The sequence below is a fragment of the Orycteropus afer genome, unplaced genomic scaffold (genome assembly GCF_000298275.1).
Source record: "Orycteropus afer afer isolate SDZICR_OR568_19922 unplaced genomic scaffold, OryAfe1.0 scaffold00038, whole genome shotgun sequence".
Lineage (NCBI taxonomy): Eukaryota > Metazoa > Chordata > Mammalia > Tubulidentata > Orycteropodidae > Orycteropus > Orycteropus afer.
The window spans coordinates 423,196-440,377 of NW_006921625.1; the positions used below are offsets into that span (position 1 = coordinate 423,196).

At 55.4% G+C, this 17,182-nt stretch overlaps 1 protein-coding gene across 1 annotated transcript in view; it reads left to right on the top strand.

The window, feature by feature from the left end:
• The first annotated feature begins 14 nt into the window (after positions 1-14).
• ADAM8 (ADAM metallopeptidase domain 8) overlaps positions 15-17,182 on the top strand; it is a 21,702-nt gene continuing 4,534 nt past the window's right edge. The window contains exons 1-22 of the mRNA XM_042780400.1: positions 15-116; positions 1,207-1,283; positions 1,581-1,659; positions 1,740-1,816; positions 2,076-2,256; positions 2,455-2,517; positions 2,607-2,675; positions 3,062-3,231; positions 3,452-3,533; positions 3,685-3,833; positions 4,056-4,233; positions 4,390-4,479; positions 4,608-4,797; positions 4,874-4,949; positions 5,287-5,449; positions 5,649-5,726; positions 13,287-13,371; positions 14,055-14,169; positions 15,822-15,906; positions 15,998-16,129; positions 16,407-16,472; positions 16,723-16,776. Coding sequence (XP_042636334.1) covers positions 15-116; positions 1,207-1,283; positions 1,581-1,659; positions 1,740-1,816; positions 2,076-2,256; positions 2,455-2,517; positions 2,607-2,675; positions 3,062-3,231; positions 3,452-3,533; positions 3,685-3,833; positions 4,056-4,233; positions 4,390-4,479; positions 4,608-4,797; positions 4,874-4,949; positions 5,287-5,449; positions 5,649-5,726; positions 13,287-13,371; positions 14,055-14,169; positions 15,822-15,906; positions 15,998-16,129; positions 16,407-16,472; positions 16,723-16,776 — 2,361 coding nt within the window. The remainder of the gene's footprint in view (positions 117-1,206; positions 1,284-1,580; positions 1,660-1,739; positions 1,817-2,075; positions 2,257-2,454; positions 2,518-2,606; positions 2,676-3,061; positions 3,232-3,451; positions 3,534-3,684; positions 3,834-4,055; positions 4,234-4,389; positions 4,480-4,607; positions 4,798-4,873; positions 4,950-5,286; positions 5,450-5,648; positions 5,727-13,286; positions 13,372-14,054; positions 14,170-15,821; positions 15,907-15,997; positions 16,130-16,406; positions 16,473-16,722; positions 16,777-17,182) is intronic.

The window sequence follows — 17,182 nt, forward strand, 5'->3', positions numbered from 1 at the left end:
GCTCTCCCACAGTGATGGCCTCAGGTCCCTCCTTACCCCATGTGGACCAGTTTCAGGTGGTGTGGCCCCAGCGCCTGCCAACACCCCGTGGCCGCCGGGCTCTGCCCTCCCACTGGGTAAGTCTTGATTCTGTGCAGTGCAGCCCAGGGGGCCCTTGCTCACTGGAGGCCTGGTTTCCATATGGAACAAGTTGGTGGGAAGCTCCCTGTGAGGGTCTGGCCTTTGGGGCTGCCCCGCAAGACTCTGGGAGAGTTAGAATTGAGAGGCCTGAGGGCCTGGCTCTGCTCCTGGGTGTGGCCTCCCCTCCCTCACTATCTTCCTTCCTCCTTCAGGCAGATGATGGCTCCTGGGGCAGTGGCAGCTGCTGAGTGTGGGCCCTGGGGCTTTGGGAGTCCTGGGGTCCCAAGCTGACCTATTTTTCTTGGTGGCCCCTTCCAAGATCAGCACAGGGGTGACCCCCAAAGGGAAGGGCAGCAGCGGGCAGGCTCCGACGCTCTCTCCAGTTTCGGTTGGCTCTGGTGGGTCTCTGACTGATAGAGACAGCTCACCACTTTGGTGGTGAGTCGGCCATGACGCATCTTCTGAGGCATGTGTAGCTGGTGATTGCCCTGCACAGGGAACTGAGAGGAGACCTGGCTGACGCAAATGTCATTACTCCTGGCAACTGGTTTCTGCTAGTTTAGGGAACTGAGAACGACCTGGTGGGGCCACTGGGGTTTGTTCCTCAAACCCGTGTGAGTGTGGGGACATGGGTGTGCACACTTGTGTATACATGAGTATGTGCATGTGGGCACATGTGTGTACTGTGTGTGTATGTGTGTGTGCATGTGTGTGTATTATTTACCAGAACAGTGGGCACATCTGTCCTGACCCTGGGCCCAGTCACTTGCCCCCATTCAGTGGATGTGGCCAACAGTGTTGAGGGCAGTCAGCAGGCCCAAGCTGACTGGATACTCATTGGACAGATGGCTAAACTGAGGTCTGGCAGGGTGAGGTGCCCAGGAAGCCCTGGGCGGAGCTCCTTCTGGGTCAGGCTCTGCCTTCTCACCTCCAGTCCAGTGGGCTCAGAGGACCTCAAGTGTCCTCAGGGCTCTCAGGCTGTGTCCTTCCTGCACACCTGCCTGGTGAGCCCTGCAGAGGTTGGCAGTGGGTGGCAGGCATGGCCTCAGGCAGCTGCTGACCCCCTGACTGGGACTATGCTCTCAGGGCCTATACCCGGATAGTGTGAGCTACAACCTTGGGGCTGGGAGGCACAACTTCACTCTGCGTCTGCAGAGGAACAGGTGAGCTGGGGCCAGGCCGAAGGTTCTGCTGAGAGCCTGTGTGCAGCACACCTTGGTCAACACACCTGCATTCTGAGGTCCTGGGGACCCTGGGGGTCCTGGGGTCCCGGTGTCATGGGGATCCTAGGGGTGCTAGGTATCCTGGGGTCCTGGTGTCATGGGAATCCTGGAGGTTCTGGGGGTCCTGGTGTCATGGGGGTCCTGGTGTCATGGGGACCCTGCTGCTCTGGGCCCTGCTTCTCCTCCCACGGGCTGAGGGAGGCAGGCGGCCCAGGGAACTAGAGCAGCATTTTTCAGGGACCTGCTGGGCTCAGGCTACACAGAGACCTACACGGCTGCCGATGGCTCTGAGGTGGTGGAGCAGCCACGAGGGCAAGTAAGTGCCTGGGCAGCCTCCCTGATGTGGGGGAAGGGGCAAGGCCCAGACACAAAAGCCACTCACCACCTCCCATCTAGGATCACTGCCTCTACCAGGGACATGTGGAGGGGCACAAGGGCTCGGCAGCCAGCATCAGCACCTGTGAGGGCCTCAGGTGGGTGCCTGTGGCCTGGGGTGGAACCCCAGCCCTCCCTCCCTTCATCTGCAGAGAGGTAAACTGAGGCCGAGAAGAGGGGCTAATGTCCCCCTCGCAGTCACGGCCTCTCCCCTGTAACTGTGGAGCCGGCAGAGGCTCAGAGCCCCCTAGACTTCACAGGGCCTGCCCTGGTGTCCCTGGCCTGGGGCCGCTATGCTGCCCTGGGGGAGGCAGGCACACGCACCTTGCACCTCTACACCTGCTCCTGTGTCCTCAGGGGCTTCTTCCGAGCCGGCTCGGCTGTCCACCTGATCGAGCCCCTGGACGGGGTGGAGGAGGGCCGGCATGCCCTGTACCAGGCGCAGCACCTGCAGCAGAAACAAGGCACCTGTGGCCTCAGCAAGGCAAGCCTGGAACGTGCCCTGGGGCCACGGATTGCAGCAGCCTTCAGGCCCCGGGTGAGCAAGCAGGCCCCACCTGCTTCCTGGCGGCTAGTCCGCACACTAACCTCCTCGAGGTTAGAGGACTACCTGGCCACACTCATGCTCGGTGTTGGGCATCCCACAGCTGTCCACCTCCTGGGCACGGTCAGTGGGTGGAGATGGGCTGAGCTGGCTGCAGTGGCTGGATGGCTCACAGTTGCTTGTCACCTACAGAATCGGCCACTGTCCCAGGTGCCCAGGCACGTTGAGCTGTATGTAGTCACCGACACCACTGAGGTGAGGGAGGGCGGGTGGGCGGGGCTGGCGGGCGAGGGGAGGGGTGGGGAAGGCAGGGCTTGAGCCTGAGGGTCCCTGCTCTGCTCCAGTTCCAGCAGTTTGGGGGCAGAGAAGCCTTGCGTCGGCGCGTGCAGGAGGTGGTGAACCACGTGGACAAGGTGAGCTGCCACCTGCTGCACTCGGGCCGGGGGTCCCAGAGGGCTGCCTGTGGGTTCCTGCCTGACAGGGCCTCAAGGACCCCTCCGCAGCGGGTCCACTCCCAGCCGAGGCAGCCCCCGCCTGACAGAAACCCTGGTGTAGAGGTGTGTGCTTGGCTCCCAGAGTGGCAGAGGGGTGTGCGTGGGGCCGGCTTCTGGGAAGTCTGGCTTGTCTCTAAACAGCACAGCGAGGCATAGTTCCCGCTTGTGCACCGTGGCCCCACACTCGGGGTGATGCTGCCTCTGCCGTCCGGGCCACCTCCACACTCGACCACCTGGGGGCCCCGACTGCCCCCATCCACAGGGCCTCCAAGGCCCAGTCCGACGTGGCACTCGCCCTCTCGTAGCTGTACCAGGAGCTCGGCCTGCGAGTGGTGCTGGTGGGCCTGGAGATGTGGAACAAGGATAATAAGATCCAGGTCCACCCCTCGGCCGAGGTCACGCTGGAGAACTTTCACGCCTGGCGGAGGCAGCAGCTGCTGGGTCGACACGCCCATGACAACGCGCAGCTCATCACGTGAGGGAAGGCAGAGGGGCTGTGGGAGCTTGGCCTCTGTGGGGTGGTCTGGAGGGGCAGGTCCAACTGGCGGGAGACGGCCGTACAGGAGTGCGGAGGGGACCGGGCCAGCGGCGGCCTCTGGGGTGGGCCGTCGGTGGGCGCTCGGGCTGGACGGGTGCCGGGCGGTCCAGGTGGGAGGCCAGCACCTCCCTCTAGTGACGCTGACACTACCTTCTAGAGGAGTGGACTTCACCGGCACCACTGTGGGCCTGGCCACTGTGGCCGCCATGTGCTCCAAGAGCTCAGCAGGCGTGAACCAGGTGCGCAGGGAGGCCTGGGCAGGGGCAGGGAGAGGCCCGTGCCCACCGTCCGAGTAGAGGTGTTGGCAGGAGCGAGGCCAGGCCATGGTTTCTTCCTGGGGCGGGCGCAGGGCCACAGACGACCCAAGCGAACACAGCCCCTAATGCGCAGGACCACAGCCAAAACCCCATTGGGGTGGCATCCACCATGGCCCATGAGATGGGCCACAACCTGGGCATGGACCACGATGAGAACGTGGAGGCTTGCTACTGCTCGGTGCCGCGGGACGACGGCGGCTGCGTGATGGCAGCCAGCCTAAGGTAAGGCCTCCAGAAACCCGACCAGCTGCCCCGCGCTGGCCTGGGGCGGCCCTGCAGAGTGGTGTGAGGCCAAGGCTGCAAGGAGGGGTGCAGCAGCCTGCACGATCCATCTGCACCACGCCTGAGCCCCGCCCACGGTGCCCCGCCCTCTCAGTCTGAGTCCTGCCCCACAGTGCACAGCCTTCTCACCCCGAGCCCCGCCCACGGGACCCTCCCTTTTAGCCTCAAGTTCCCCAAAAAGTTCAGCCACTGCAGCCGCGCGGACCTCGAGACGTTTGTTGAAAAACCCCAGACTGCCTGCCTGCTGGGCGAACTGGACACTGGCCGTCTGGTCAGCGACCCCGTGTGTGGGAACAAGCTCCTGGAACGTGGGGAAGAATGCGACTGTGGCTTAGCCCAGGTGCGTCCCAGCTGGCGGAGGGGGGGTCTTAGGAGGGCAGTCTTAGGGGAAGTGGGGGACACTGGGCCCACTCTACAGCCGTGTAGACCCTTGCCATCCCCGCTGCACAGTTTGGAGGGGCTACCACTGATGATAACCTTTGGTCTCCCCTCCCAGGAGTGCCACGACCCCTGCTGCAATGCCACCTCCTGTCGACTGGCCAAGGGGGCCATGTGTGCCCAGGGCGCCTGCTGTCACAAATGCCAGGTGAGCCAAGTGCCCTTCTGCCCTCTCAAGGCTCAGCACCCCTTGGCCCAGTTAGCTGAGCTCCAGGCTGGCGGTGGGAGGCTGGATGCGTGATGGGCAGCTAACCTCAGCCCTCCCTCCGTTGGCAGGTGAAGCCAAGTGGGGAGCTGTGCCGTGCTGCCAAGGACAAGTGTGACCTTGAGGAGTACTGTGATGGCCGGGGCCCCGAGTGTCCTGAGGACAATTTCCAAGAGAACGGCACACCCTGCCCAGGGGGCTATTGCCACAACGGAGCCTGCCCCACGCTGGAGCAGCAGTGCAAACAATTCTGGGGGCCAGGTGAGGCAGCAGTGTGGGGTTGTGGCACCCACAGACCCAGCTGGCCCGTGCCCGTTAACCTGCCCCGTTCCAACAGCTGCAGGTGTCGCCGTGGATGTCTGCTTTACCTACACCCTGACAATGAGCTGCCAGGGCAGGAGTAACCCGGGCCAGTGAGCATCAGGGGACCCCGGCCGGCACACAGGCCCATGCAGGGGGCCGCAGGGGAGGGGCGCCCGCCCAGGAGGGGAACCTGCCAGGGAGGGGGGTCCTCTGGGGAGGGGAGCCCGACCAGCATGGGGGCAGCTGAGGAGAGCTCTTCTAAGAAGGAGCCTGTTGTCTGGGGGCTCCTGCTGCCCCTCACGGGAGGAAGGCGAATCACTGTGGCTGGAGAAGTATGGACACCCCACGACAGCCCTGCCCCACCCACACACAGCCCCACTTGCTTGTGCCCAGTTCCCCTGAGCTGGGTTGGCATGTGCTGAGGGTGGCTTGTCCCTCTATTCACAGAGCTGACCCGTGTGGCATCCTGTTCTGTGAAGGTGGGCAGCAGCCCCAGGAACGCAGCTCTTGTGCCTTGAAGCCCCGTGCTGGCCGTTGCCAGGCACTCTTGACAGAAGACAGCAGTGCCTACGAGAAGGTGCAGGTTGGCACAAGATGTGGGGAGAACAAGGTGAGTGCAGGGGCCACCCGCCCCAGGGGGCCCCTCCAGCCGGGCATGAGTCCTCAGGATGTCTGCCTCCTCCTTGTGGGTGGTCCATGTCCTAAGCCAAGTCAGGGGCAGGCCTCTGTAGGGGTGCGGCAGACACAACCCCCTATGAGGCTGTATGGCCAGCTCCACAGACCAGGTGCCTAAGGATCTTCCCCTCCAGGTTTGCTGGGACGGACGCTGCCAGGGCCTGGGCGCCTACAGGTTGCAGAACTGCTCTGCCAAGTGCAGTGGCCATGGGGTATGTTTGGGTTCCGGGAACAGCAGCCCAGGCCGGTCCTGGCTTGAGCAGCCTTGTGGGCTCAGGACACATCTCTCTAGGTGGGGAGAGGGCACAGCACCATGGGCATCACACTTAGAAACCAAGGGCAGGGTGGTGGTCATGCCAGTTGGCTCATGGGCAGGCCTCCTGGCTCCTGTCAGACTCCCGCCCATTCTGCCGCCTCATTAATCCTCATGCGCAGCCACCACCCCACCCAACCACATCCACACACAGCACACACACGCACTACACATGTACATCTGCAGAGCCTGCGTACATACATGTACACACTGCATACACAGGCACACCCAGACACACGCATAGCGCAGACAGGACATTCATATACACAGGCTCACACACTACACACGTCTGCACACATGCATGCGTGTTGTTGGCGTTAGGTGCCATTGAGTCAGCTCCAACTCACAGTGCCCCGTGTACAACAGAACGGAATAGTGCCTGGTCCTGTACTGTCCTCACAGTCACTGTGGGCTTCAGCCCCTTGTTGCAGCCACTGTGTGAGTCCGTCTTTTAAGGGTCTTTCCATTTTTGACCAACCCTCTACTTTACCAAGCTTGGCATCCTTCTGACAACATGACCAAACTAGGTGAGACAAAGTCTGACCATTTTTGCTTCCAAGGAGCATTCTGGCTGCACTTTTTCCAGGACAGACCTGTTTATTCTTCTGGCAGTGTGTGGCATTTTTCAGTATTCTTAGCCTACACCACAGTTCAAAGACACTGACTCTTCTTCAGTCTTATTAATTGTCCGGCTTTCACATGCATCTGAGGTGACTGAAAACACCATGGCTTGGCTCAGACACACCTTAGTCTTCACAGTGACGCCTTTGCTCTTCAGTACTTTAAAGAGGTCCTTTGCAGCAGATTGGTCCAAAGCAATACATCATCTGATTTCCTGACCGCTGCTTTTGTGGGTGTGGATTGTGAATCCAAGTAAAATGAAATCCTTGGCAACTTCAATCTTTTATCCATCTATCGTGATATTGCTTATTGGCCCAGTTGTGAGGATTTTTGTTGTTGTTGTTTTATGTCGAGGTACAATCCGTACTGAAGGCTGTAGTCTTTGATCCTCATCAGTAAGTGCTTCAAGTCTTCTTCGCTTTCAGCAAGCAAAGTTGGGTCGTCTGCATATTGAAGATTGTTAACGACTCCAACCCTGATGCCGTGTTCTTCCTATGGTCCAGCTTCCTGGATTATTTATTTGCTCAGCATACAGATTGAATGGGTGTGGGGGGTGGGCAGTGAAGCCAGCTAGTTTAGAAACCTTTTATCTTTGAGGCCAGTTAAGCTAGAGAGAAAGCCTCTTACCGGTCCTGGGGATGGGACCTGGGGCACCATGGGCAATAAATAAGAGGTGCTTGCCACTGCTATCTTTATCAAAGGAGCTTCTAAACTCAAGTATCCACCCCACAGCACTTTCAAAGCATACAGGAGGCTAAGGGCAGTATGAAGAAAGAACCTGGTACCAAGCCATCTTCCTGGACTCACCTGAGGTGACCTTCAAAGCATGCCAGACCCTTAACCCTGCTAACCCTTTGCCTACCTGCAACCAAGGAGAATGCACACAGCATTGCACAGAGGTTGGAGGAGAAGTGGCCCCCAGCAGATCTGGTACAAAGGACACGCCCCTTGATAGTGCAGCTGGCCAGTGGTTCACTGATGGAGCAGTGTCGTGGAGCAGGGTGTTTGCGAGGCTGGTTACGCCACGAAACCTACATGGCGTGCTTGAGGCTCAAGCTCTGCCAGCCAGTTCCCCGGTCCAGAAGGCTGAGATTGTCCCACTTAGCAGAGCCTGGCAGCCAACAAAGGAGAAGCTCTATAATACATAGAATGGTGTGGTGCCATATGGAGAGAAAGGGAACATTTAAGTAAAAAACTTGGGATTCACCAGAGAGGCCGATGGGTGGTCTATTGATGAAAATGGCAGGGCGTATATTCCTAGGGGCCAATTATGGAGATGGGTAAAGCAGCCCTGAGACCAGCCACTATGACCAGAAAGCTTTTATTTGCGACTTGAAACCCCAGTACAAGGGAGGGACTTGACAAGGTTGCACAATAAGTATCCGGGGATGTGAAATATACGTAAGAAACAACCCCACACTGCCTGGAGCCCCTCCTTAGGTAGGAACCTACTGGGGGGACTGCCAAGTTGATTTCACAGTCACCCTCATACAAAGGGTTTAATCACCATCTAGTCTTTCTAGACATTTTGACAAGGTGAACAGAAGCATTCCCACCAGGGCTGAAGAGGCAATAGAAGTCTGTAAGTGGTTGTTAAAGGAAATTATACCTAAATGTGGACTGCCCTGGACCTCACAGAGCAATAACGGCCCTATCTTTACTGCCAAAAGGACTCAAGGCCAGTCCCAGTCTTTAGGCATAAATTACAGACTCCACTCAGTGTGGAGACCCCAGTCTTCAGAAAAGGCTGAAAGAAAGAATCAGACCCTCAAGAAAACTGGCAAAATTGTGCCAAGAGACTCAAGAGTCATGGGTCAGCCTGTTGCTCATAGCATTAACTAGAATAAGAGCAGCCCCTACAGGGACTTTAAAGTTAAGCCTATTTGAATTGACCTGTGGGAGGCTTTTTATAAAGACAAGTGATTTAGTAGACCAAGAAACTCAACAAATGTTAAAATATGTCATCAACCTGGGACAAGGACAGTGGTCTCTGCAGGAGTATGGTAACCTGATACCCCCTAGGCCGAGTAGTGGGAATTTTATAGATACCAACCAAAGGACCTGGTTCTCGTAAGAACTTAGATGGAAAAACCCAAAAAACAAACTCACTGCTGACAAGTCAATTCCAACTCATAGCAACCCCTCCTTGGGTTTCCAAGGTGGTATCTCTACAGAAGTAGATTGCCAAGTCTTCCTTCCAAGAAGTGACTAATGGGTTTGAACCACCAGCCTTCTGGTTAGCAGTCAGATGCTTTAGGCACTATGCCACCAGAACTTTGATGGGAGGGAGCCCAAAAGACCAGCTGTCCAGAAAATAGGTAGGACCATACCAAATCCATTTAACAACTTCTGCCATCAGGCTACAAGGAATTACTCCCTAGGTTCACCATTCCCCAGTCAAACCCTATCCCCAGTCAGAAGAATTTGACAAAACCTCAGGCCAAGATTCATAATACCTGTGAACTGACTGAGAAGCTCAAGTGACTGTCCAAAAAGAAACCAAATAAATAGTTTGATGCATGGTGAGAACATTTCATTGCTTTAGTTGCTTCAATGGCTGTACTTGTCATCATGTCCACACTGAATACTTATCATTGTGTCCACACTAAAAATCTTGCTAGAAGATCTGTTCAAGCTAAAAGAACTGAAGAAAAAAAAAAAAAGTCTTGAGTAGCAGTTTTGAAGGATTCTATGGACAATGCAAATAACATCAAAAGAACATGGACGGAATACACAGTCACTGTATCAAAAAGAATCGAACGATATCAGATTATTTCAGGAGGTAGTGTATAATTAAGAACGAATGGTGTTGAAGGAAGAAGTCCAGGCTGCACAGAAGGAATTGATGAAAAACAAGAAATTGACGGAATACCCATTGAGATGTTTCAATAAATGGATGTAGCACCGGAGACACTCACTCGGCTATGCCAAGAAATTTGGAAGGCAGCTACCTAGCCAGTTGACTCAAAGAGATCCATATTTGTACCCATTCCAAAGAGAGATGATCCCACAGAATGTGGACATTATTGAACAATATCATTAATATCACACACAAGTAAAATCTTGCTAAAGATAATTAAAAAACGGTTGCACCAGTATACTGACATGGAACTGCCAGAAATGCAAGCGGAAGCAGAAGAGAACTTGGAATGAGCGACATCATTGCTGACGTCAGATGGATCTTAGCTGAGAGCAAAGAATGCCAGAAAGATGTCTACCTGTCTTCTACTGACTATGCAAAGGCAGTTGACTCTGCGGATCTTAAAAAATTATGGATAATATTGAAAAGAATGGGAATTCCAGTACACTTAATTGTTCTCAAGAGGAACCTGTACACAGACCAAGAGGCTGTAGTTCACAGAACAAGCAGATACTGCATGTTTAAAATCAGGAAGGATGTACATCAGGGTTGTATCCTTTCATCATACTTATTCAATTTGTGTGCTGAGCAAATAATCCAAGAAGCTGGACTATATAAAGAAGAGCAAGGCATTGGGACTGGAGGAGGACTCATTAACAACCTGTGATATGCAAATGACACAACCTTGCTTGCTAAAAGTGAAGATGACTTGAAGCACTTACTGATAAAGATCAAAGACAACAGCCTGCAGTATGGATGACACGTCAATGTAAAATGAAAATCCTCACAACTGGACCAATGAGCAGCATCATGATAAAGAAAAAAAGATTGAAGTTGTTGGGGATTTCATTTTACCTGGATCCACAGTCAACACCCATGGAAGCAGTAGTCAGGAAATCAGACATCATATTGCACTGGGCAAGTCTGCTGCAAAAGACCTCTTTAGAGTGTTAAAAGAGCAAAGATGTCGCTTTGAAGACTAAGGTGCACTTGACTCAAGCCATATTTTCAATAACCTCATGTGTGTGTGAAAGCTGGACAATTAATAAGGAAGACTGAAAAATAATTGATGCATTTGAATTGTAGTGTTGGCAAACGAAACTGAAAATACCATGGGCTGCCAGAAACAAACAAACAAACAAACCCACCAAACTCACTACCATCGAGTTGGATCCAACTCATAGCGACCCCTTCTTGGGTTTCCGAGGCAGTTTCAGTACAGAAGTAGAATTGCCCCGTCTTCCTTCTGAGGAGTGGCTGGTGGGTTTGAACCGCCAGCCTCCTGGTTAGCAGTCAAATGCCTTAGGCACTACGCCTCCCAGAGGAATGAACAAATCTGTCCTGGAGGAAGTGCAGTCAGAATACTCCTTGGAAATGAGGATGGCCAGCCTTCATCTCACCTCCTTTGGTCATGTTGTCAGAAGGGCCCAGTCCCTGGAGAAGGATGTCATGCTGGGTAAAGTAAATGGTCTGTGAAGAAGGGGAAGGCCCTCAACGAGATGGATGGACTCAGTGGCTACAAGAATTGTGAGGATGGCACGGGACCTGGCAGTGGTTTGCTCTTTTGTACGAGGGTTGCTATGAGTCGGAGCTGACTCCACGACACCTAACAGCAGCAACAATCAGCCAACTACAGAGAAACACCTCACCCCATTTGCTACTGACCCTCCCATATGCAACCATTAATTCCTAGCTGGTTCCTGCAGATTCCGAAGCATGCCCAAAGAAAGCCATTCTACCCTTTTGCTGACCCCAGAACATTACAACTCATGTCAAGGAATGCAACTCACCGGAATCACACCATCAGTACTATCCAGACCCGTTTCAGAGGCAAGGGGTCTGCCGACCACTTCCGTGTTAGGCTCTCAGCAAGCCCCCATGGAATAAGGCATGACAACTTCCCGAACGCTTTGAATATGTGTAACTCCCCACTTCCTGTAAGCTTTAAAACTTCCCTTGCTGCTTTTGTCTGGGGAGACAGAGCTTTGTCCTTTTCTGGTGCAAACGATAAGAGCTATGCTGAAAACCTATAACCCGCTTGCCTCTGAGCTACCCTTAACCAGAGTACGAGCAGCAGCCCCCCTTGGTGGGTTGCATCCTTTTGATACCTTTCCTGATTTTAAACCATGCACTATCCTCTTGTTTATTGGAATGACAGCCTCCTGGTCTATGTACAGGTTCTTCATGAGCACAATTAAGTGTTCTGGAATTCCCATTCTTCACAGTGTTACCCATAATTTGTTACAATGCACACAGTCGAAAAGCCTTTGCATAGTGAACAGAACACAGGTAAACATCTCTCTGATATTCTTTGCTTTCAGCCAAGATCCATCTGACATCAACGATATCCCACCCTGCACGTCCTCTTTTTCATTTGCAATGAATAAGTTGTTGGTCTTGCAAAATTCTATCATGTGGTCTCTGGCGTCATTTCTATCAAAAAGACCATATTTTTCAACTACTGTTGATTCTTCCTAGTTTGCACCTTTCACGTTCCAATCACCAGTAATAATCAACACATCTTGATTACATGTTTGGTCAATTTCAGACTGCAGAAGTTGGTAAAAATCTTCAATTTCTTGATCTTTGGCTTTAGTGGTTGGTGCATAAATTTGATAATAGTCATATTAACTTGTCTTCCTTGTAGGTTTATGGATATGATCCTATCACTGACAGCATTGTACTTCAGGACAGATCTTGAGATGTTCTTTTTGACAATGAATGTAACACCATTCCTCTTCATTTTGTCATTTCCAGCATAGTAACCATATGGTTGTCTGATTCATAATGGCCAATACCAGTCCATTTCAGCTCACTAATGCCTAGGATAATGATCTTTATGTGTTCCATTTCATTTTTGACAACTTTCAATTTTCTTAGATTCATACTTTGTACATTCCATGTTCCAATTATTAATGGATGTTTGCTGCTGTCTCTTCCCATTTTGAGTCATGCCCCATCAGCAAATGAAGGTTCTAAAAGCTTTACTCCATCCACGTCATTAAGGTTGACTACTCTGAGGAGGCAGCTCTTCCCCAGTTGTGTTTTGAGTGCGTGCCAACACAAAGGGCTCATCTGGCCCTGTATCGGACAGTGTTTCATGGCTATTCATAAGGTGTTCACTGGCCAATACTTTGAGAAGTGGATGGCCCCTTCCCTCTTCCTCATCTCTCAGCCTGGAAGCTCCACTGAACCCTGTCCACCGTGGGTGACCCTGCTGATATTTGAAATCCCAGTGGCATGGCCTCCACTCTCACAGCAACTTGCAAACCACAACAGTACGACAAACTGACAGATGGATGATTGACATGTGTATACACATGCCTACAAATAGGTGCATGTGCACATGCACAGAGCACACTGTACACATACATGTGTGTATAGTATGCACAGAGATGTGCACATGCATGTACACATACAAGTGCATGTTGCATGTGTGTGCGTGCATGTGCACACATTCCCATGCACACACCTACCTACCCATGCTAATACATGCCTTCATTGTGTACCCACGCTGACATGCATGCACAGTGCATACTCTCCTAGTTTTCCATGTAGAACAGCAGAAATGGGTGGGTCCTGTTGGAAAGGGCCTCAGAGCCCAGCCTGTCACTTCCACTTGAGGAAAGTCAGAGATAATGAGGGCTTAACACAGAAAAGGGGTCTGGGATTCTTCCCTCCTGAGGCCTGTCACAGGGTGGGAGTGGTGGCCCCCCAGAAGGATGGAGTAGAGGAGTTTGCCTGCAGACAGTGCAGAGGGCTGGACCTCGAGGGGTTGGGCCTCAGTGGGGTCTCAAAGTGTGGGAAACCCTCAGAGAGGCCCTGCTGGGACCACAAGGACTCAAGGGCAGGGGCAGTCCTGCAGGGGCATCTGGGCTGCAGCCCCTGTGTGTGGTAGGACTGGCCCTCACTGCCCCTTGGAGGTCTCCATATTGCCAACGCCTACCCATCTCACTCACTGACCGACTGTCCTTCTAGGTGTGCAACCACAAGAATGAATGCCACTGCCGCCCGGGCTGGGCTGCCCCCCACTGTAGCAAGCCTGTGTCTGACGCGTACATAGGTAGGCCTGGGTGCCCACCCAGCGGAGATGCAGAGGCCCTGCAGGTGGGAGTTGACAGCCTTAGGCCTGTGCCCAGCTGCTGCAGTCTGGCCCTTTCCCTGACCGCCGCGGGGTGCTGAGGCAGGAGGCACAGCCGGGCCGGGGCTGCGGGAGTTTTGGTGAACGCAGGCTTCATGGCTCTCCAGCGTACTCTTAGCATGTGGCCCAGAAGCCCGTCCTCCTCTGCCCTACACGGGAGTGTCCTGGAGACACGGGCAGGCAGTGGCTGAGGGGGACTGGGCTAGGCTGAGGCTCACAGGACAGTCCTCAGTACCCTCCACAGTGGTCCACCTCCACAAATGGCTTCTTCCCAGTGGCCATCTATGGCACCATGGCCTCCGGGGCCTGGCCCGGCCATACCCATGTCGTTGTGGGCCTGGGGCCCCCCACAGCCCAGCCCTGCAGGCTGCTGCCAGTGACCCCAGAGCACTGGTGTCCGTTGCTGGTGGGGTCTTGGACAGGGCTAGGCTGTGGGGGCTGCCACCAGCTCCCAGGGGGCAGGTTAGTGACAGGTGCCCTTGGAGGCCAGCCCTGGGCTCAGAGGGCCTCAGCCAAGGTGGAGTCTGTGCACAAGCCCCCTGCTGTGGAGAGGGCTCCCTGGCACCACCAGCCCCGATGACAGGTGTTCCTTATGTCCCTGCCAGCACCCGGGGGCCTGTCCACGGAAGTACTGGTGGGTGTGCTGCTGCTGCTGGCGGCACTGCTCATTCTGCTGGGCGTCGTCTTCTACCGCAAGGCCTGGCGTCACGGCCACAAGAGGTGAGGGCCTGCCTGTGTGTGCTAGTGTGTACATGTGCACTGTGTGCCTGTGTACGTGTGTGTACCGTACACGTGTGCTTATGTGCATGTGTGCGCGCTGGGTTACATGGATGTGTGTGCACGTGCATGTGTGTGCACTCTGCACACGTGTGCTTGTGTGAGCATGCGTGTGTACTGTGCTTGCTGTTGCCATTGGGGAGACAAGGACCAGCTGCAGGCACAGCGCCAGCACAAGGGGGCCTGCACTGTAGGGCCCCTGTCTCCCCATTCCTGGGGCAGCAGGTCATGTCCCTGAGACTCCACTGGCCCCGAGGCCCCGCCCCTCCTAAGCAAACAAGGGGGCAAGTTCTGATGCAGGTCAGTGCCGTACCCAAGCACCGGGGACTGGGCAGCTTGTCAGAACCCATCTCATCCCTCCAGTCTGGGGGCTGAGTCTGGGGTCAGGGTGTGGGTACTGCACTCCCTCAGAGCCTCGGCAAGAGCCTGCCCTTTCCCTTGCAGCTTTGGGTGGCCCAGGCATCTCTTGGCTTGCAGCTGCGGGGCCGCGGTTGTCAGGACTGCCTCTGCTCTCTGTGTCTCTTCGTGTCCCAGGGAGCCCTTTCCCGTCAGGGGCCAGCCCATCGGCTTTTGCCTTCTGCTGATGGAGAGTGACAGGAGAGGCTCAGGTCTTCCACACAAACAACGCTTTGATTAAGGGACAGAGAAAGTAGTTCATGAGCAGAGACAAACGGGCTGAGTAACTGTTGCCTTTGTCACCCTGAGCAGAGATTTGCTGGGGTTTTAAGGGTTTTGGAACAGGTGGGGATTTTCTGAGAAGGGGTGGTAGTCTCCTTGGAAGGGGTGGCAGGAATGCGCTGTCCCTCGGGATGCCAGTTTGATTCCCGGCTCAGTTTGCCTCGATGCTGCCACCCCAGGAAGGTCATATGGTGGTCGTCTTGTGGCGATGTGTGTAAGCTTGGGGAGCTGAGGAGGTGAGGTTGCCCCAAACGCCTGCAGTAGATCTTGCAAGATAGGGAGCAGGGAGCTGGGTGGGTTGCCTGCTTCCTTCTGTCCCGTGTTCCAGGACATAGGTCAGCCTTTAGCCACAGCGGTAAGGCCTGCAGCGTGTGTTTTAGTTAACTCTTCGGGTCCTGCCATTTTCTGCCTGTCTCATTCTCCCCTCTTGTAAGGGCTTTGGACCCACCCTGCTCCTGAGTGGCCTTGTGATAGTCTAACTACATCTGCAGAGACCCTGTTGCCAAGGTCACATTCACGGGCCTTGGGATTCAGACTTGAACCCTTCTTGTGGTCACAGTTTAGCTCCTAGTGGTGGTGTAATGCAAGTGGAGACCACACCCACGTTGCAAACCTGTGCAGGTCCTGTGTGTCCCGGAGGCACTGGGAGCCTCCTGTGGTGCTGGCACTGGGAGTGACCTTAACCCAAAGACGGCTGCAGAGTGCTGCCTTTGCCCCACCTGACCACATCTCCCAAGGCCTGTCAGGGTAGCGAGCTCCCAGACTGCCCCATCACCTCCCTGCCCCGTGTATCCAGGTGGTTCTGTGCCCCCCACATTGCCCTGTGCGTCGGTGGCGCTGTGGCTCAACTGCACCCCCCACTGCCCTGTGCGTCCAGGTGGCTTGGTGCCCCTCCCCCCACTGCCCTGTGCGTCCAGGTGGCTCTGTGGGCGCTCCCCGACCAGCCTGGTGCTGGAGGCCCTGGAGCCAGGTGCCTCCTTTGTGCCTGGCCAGGATGCCCAAGCCAGGGCACCACTAACCACAGCTTTGCTTTCTGCCCAGAAGTGCGGCTCCCTCCACCTCCATGGGGCTCTCAAACCCCCTGTTCCACAAGGGGAGTGGTCGCGGCCCACCAAACAAGAGCCGTGCTGCACCCCTCACCACCGGCCCACCGGCGGGCAGCTCCACCACCCATCCCCCCAGACCCTCGGCTTCCACAGTGACCCCTAAGCAGCCACCTCCTGCTGTAAGTATCATGTTCCCTAGAGAGCCTAGTGAGGCTGAAATGCAGACAGGACCACCGCCCGCCCGAAAGGTTCTGGACACATGCCCTCCTTCCTAGGACACCCCTGCAAGGCTGATGCAGACCCCAAAAGCACACCCTTGGCTGGGTTCTCCTCCCCTCTAGAGGAGGGGCAAGAACTCAGATCTGAGGGCTGGGGGGCTTGAGAGGCGTGAGAGGGAGAGTGCCACCCCACAGGGGCACCCCAGCTGCCCACTCATGGCCATCCGCTTCCCTGCAGCCCCCCACTGCCATGTCCAGGCCACCCTTCCCGGTTCCTGTGTACAAGCGGCAGACCCCAGAGCAGGTATGCTCATGGCTGGGGTGGGGGGCTGGCTGCTCTGTCCCAGGAGAGAGAGTCAGGGTAGCTGGATTCAGGCCCGGCTGGGAGGGTGCTGCTTTGGGCAGGGGACCCCAGGGAGCGGCCCTGAGCTCCCGAGGCCGGGAGTGCCCACCCAGGGAGCCGTGGCAGAGGTGCTGCCTCCTGGCCATTCAAAGGTCTGGGCCCAGGGCTGCCGGGCAGGGCAGCCTCTGAGGGCTGACCCCCTTTCTCTCAGCATCCCAGGCCCCCCGCTCCTGCCAAGCCCCTTCCGGAGCTGAAGCCCAAGCAGGTGAGAACTCAGAGCCCCTTCCCCAGGCCTGCCCTGGTGCTCTCTGCCTGCCATTCAAACACCCGGCCCTCAGAGGCCAGGCGAACCCCCTCCCATGTCACTCTTCCCGTGAACTCTGAGGCTTTGGGGGTTCAGAGAAGATCTTCCTCGAAATGTGAGTACCTGGAGCCTTGGCCAGGTTTAAGGAGCTGTGGTGGTGCGGTGGGTAAGACATTCGCTGCCAACCAAAAATCAGCAGTCTGAACCCACCAGCTGCTCCACAGAGAAAGATGAGGCAGTCTGTTTCTGTAAAGATTGACAGCCTTGGAAACTCTCTGGGACAGTTCCACTCTGCCCTCTAGGCTCTCTGTTGTTGTTATGTGCCATAGAGTCGGACTCGACTCATAGCGACCCCTCCTTGGGTTTC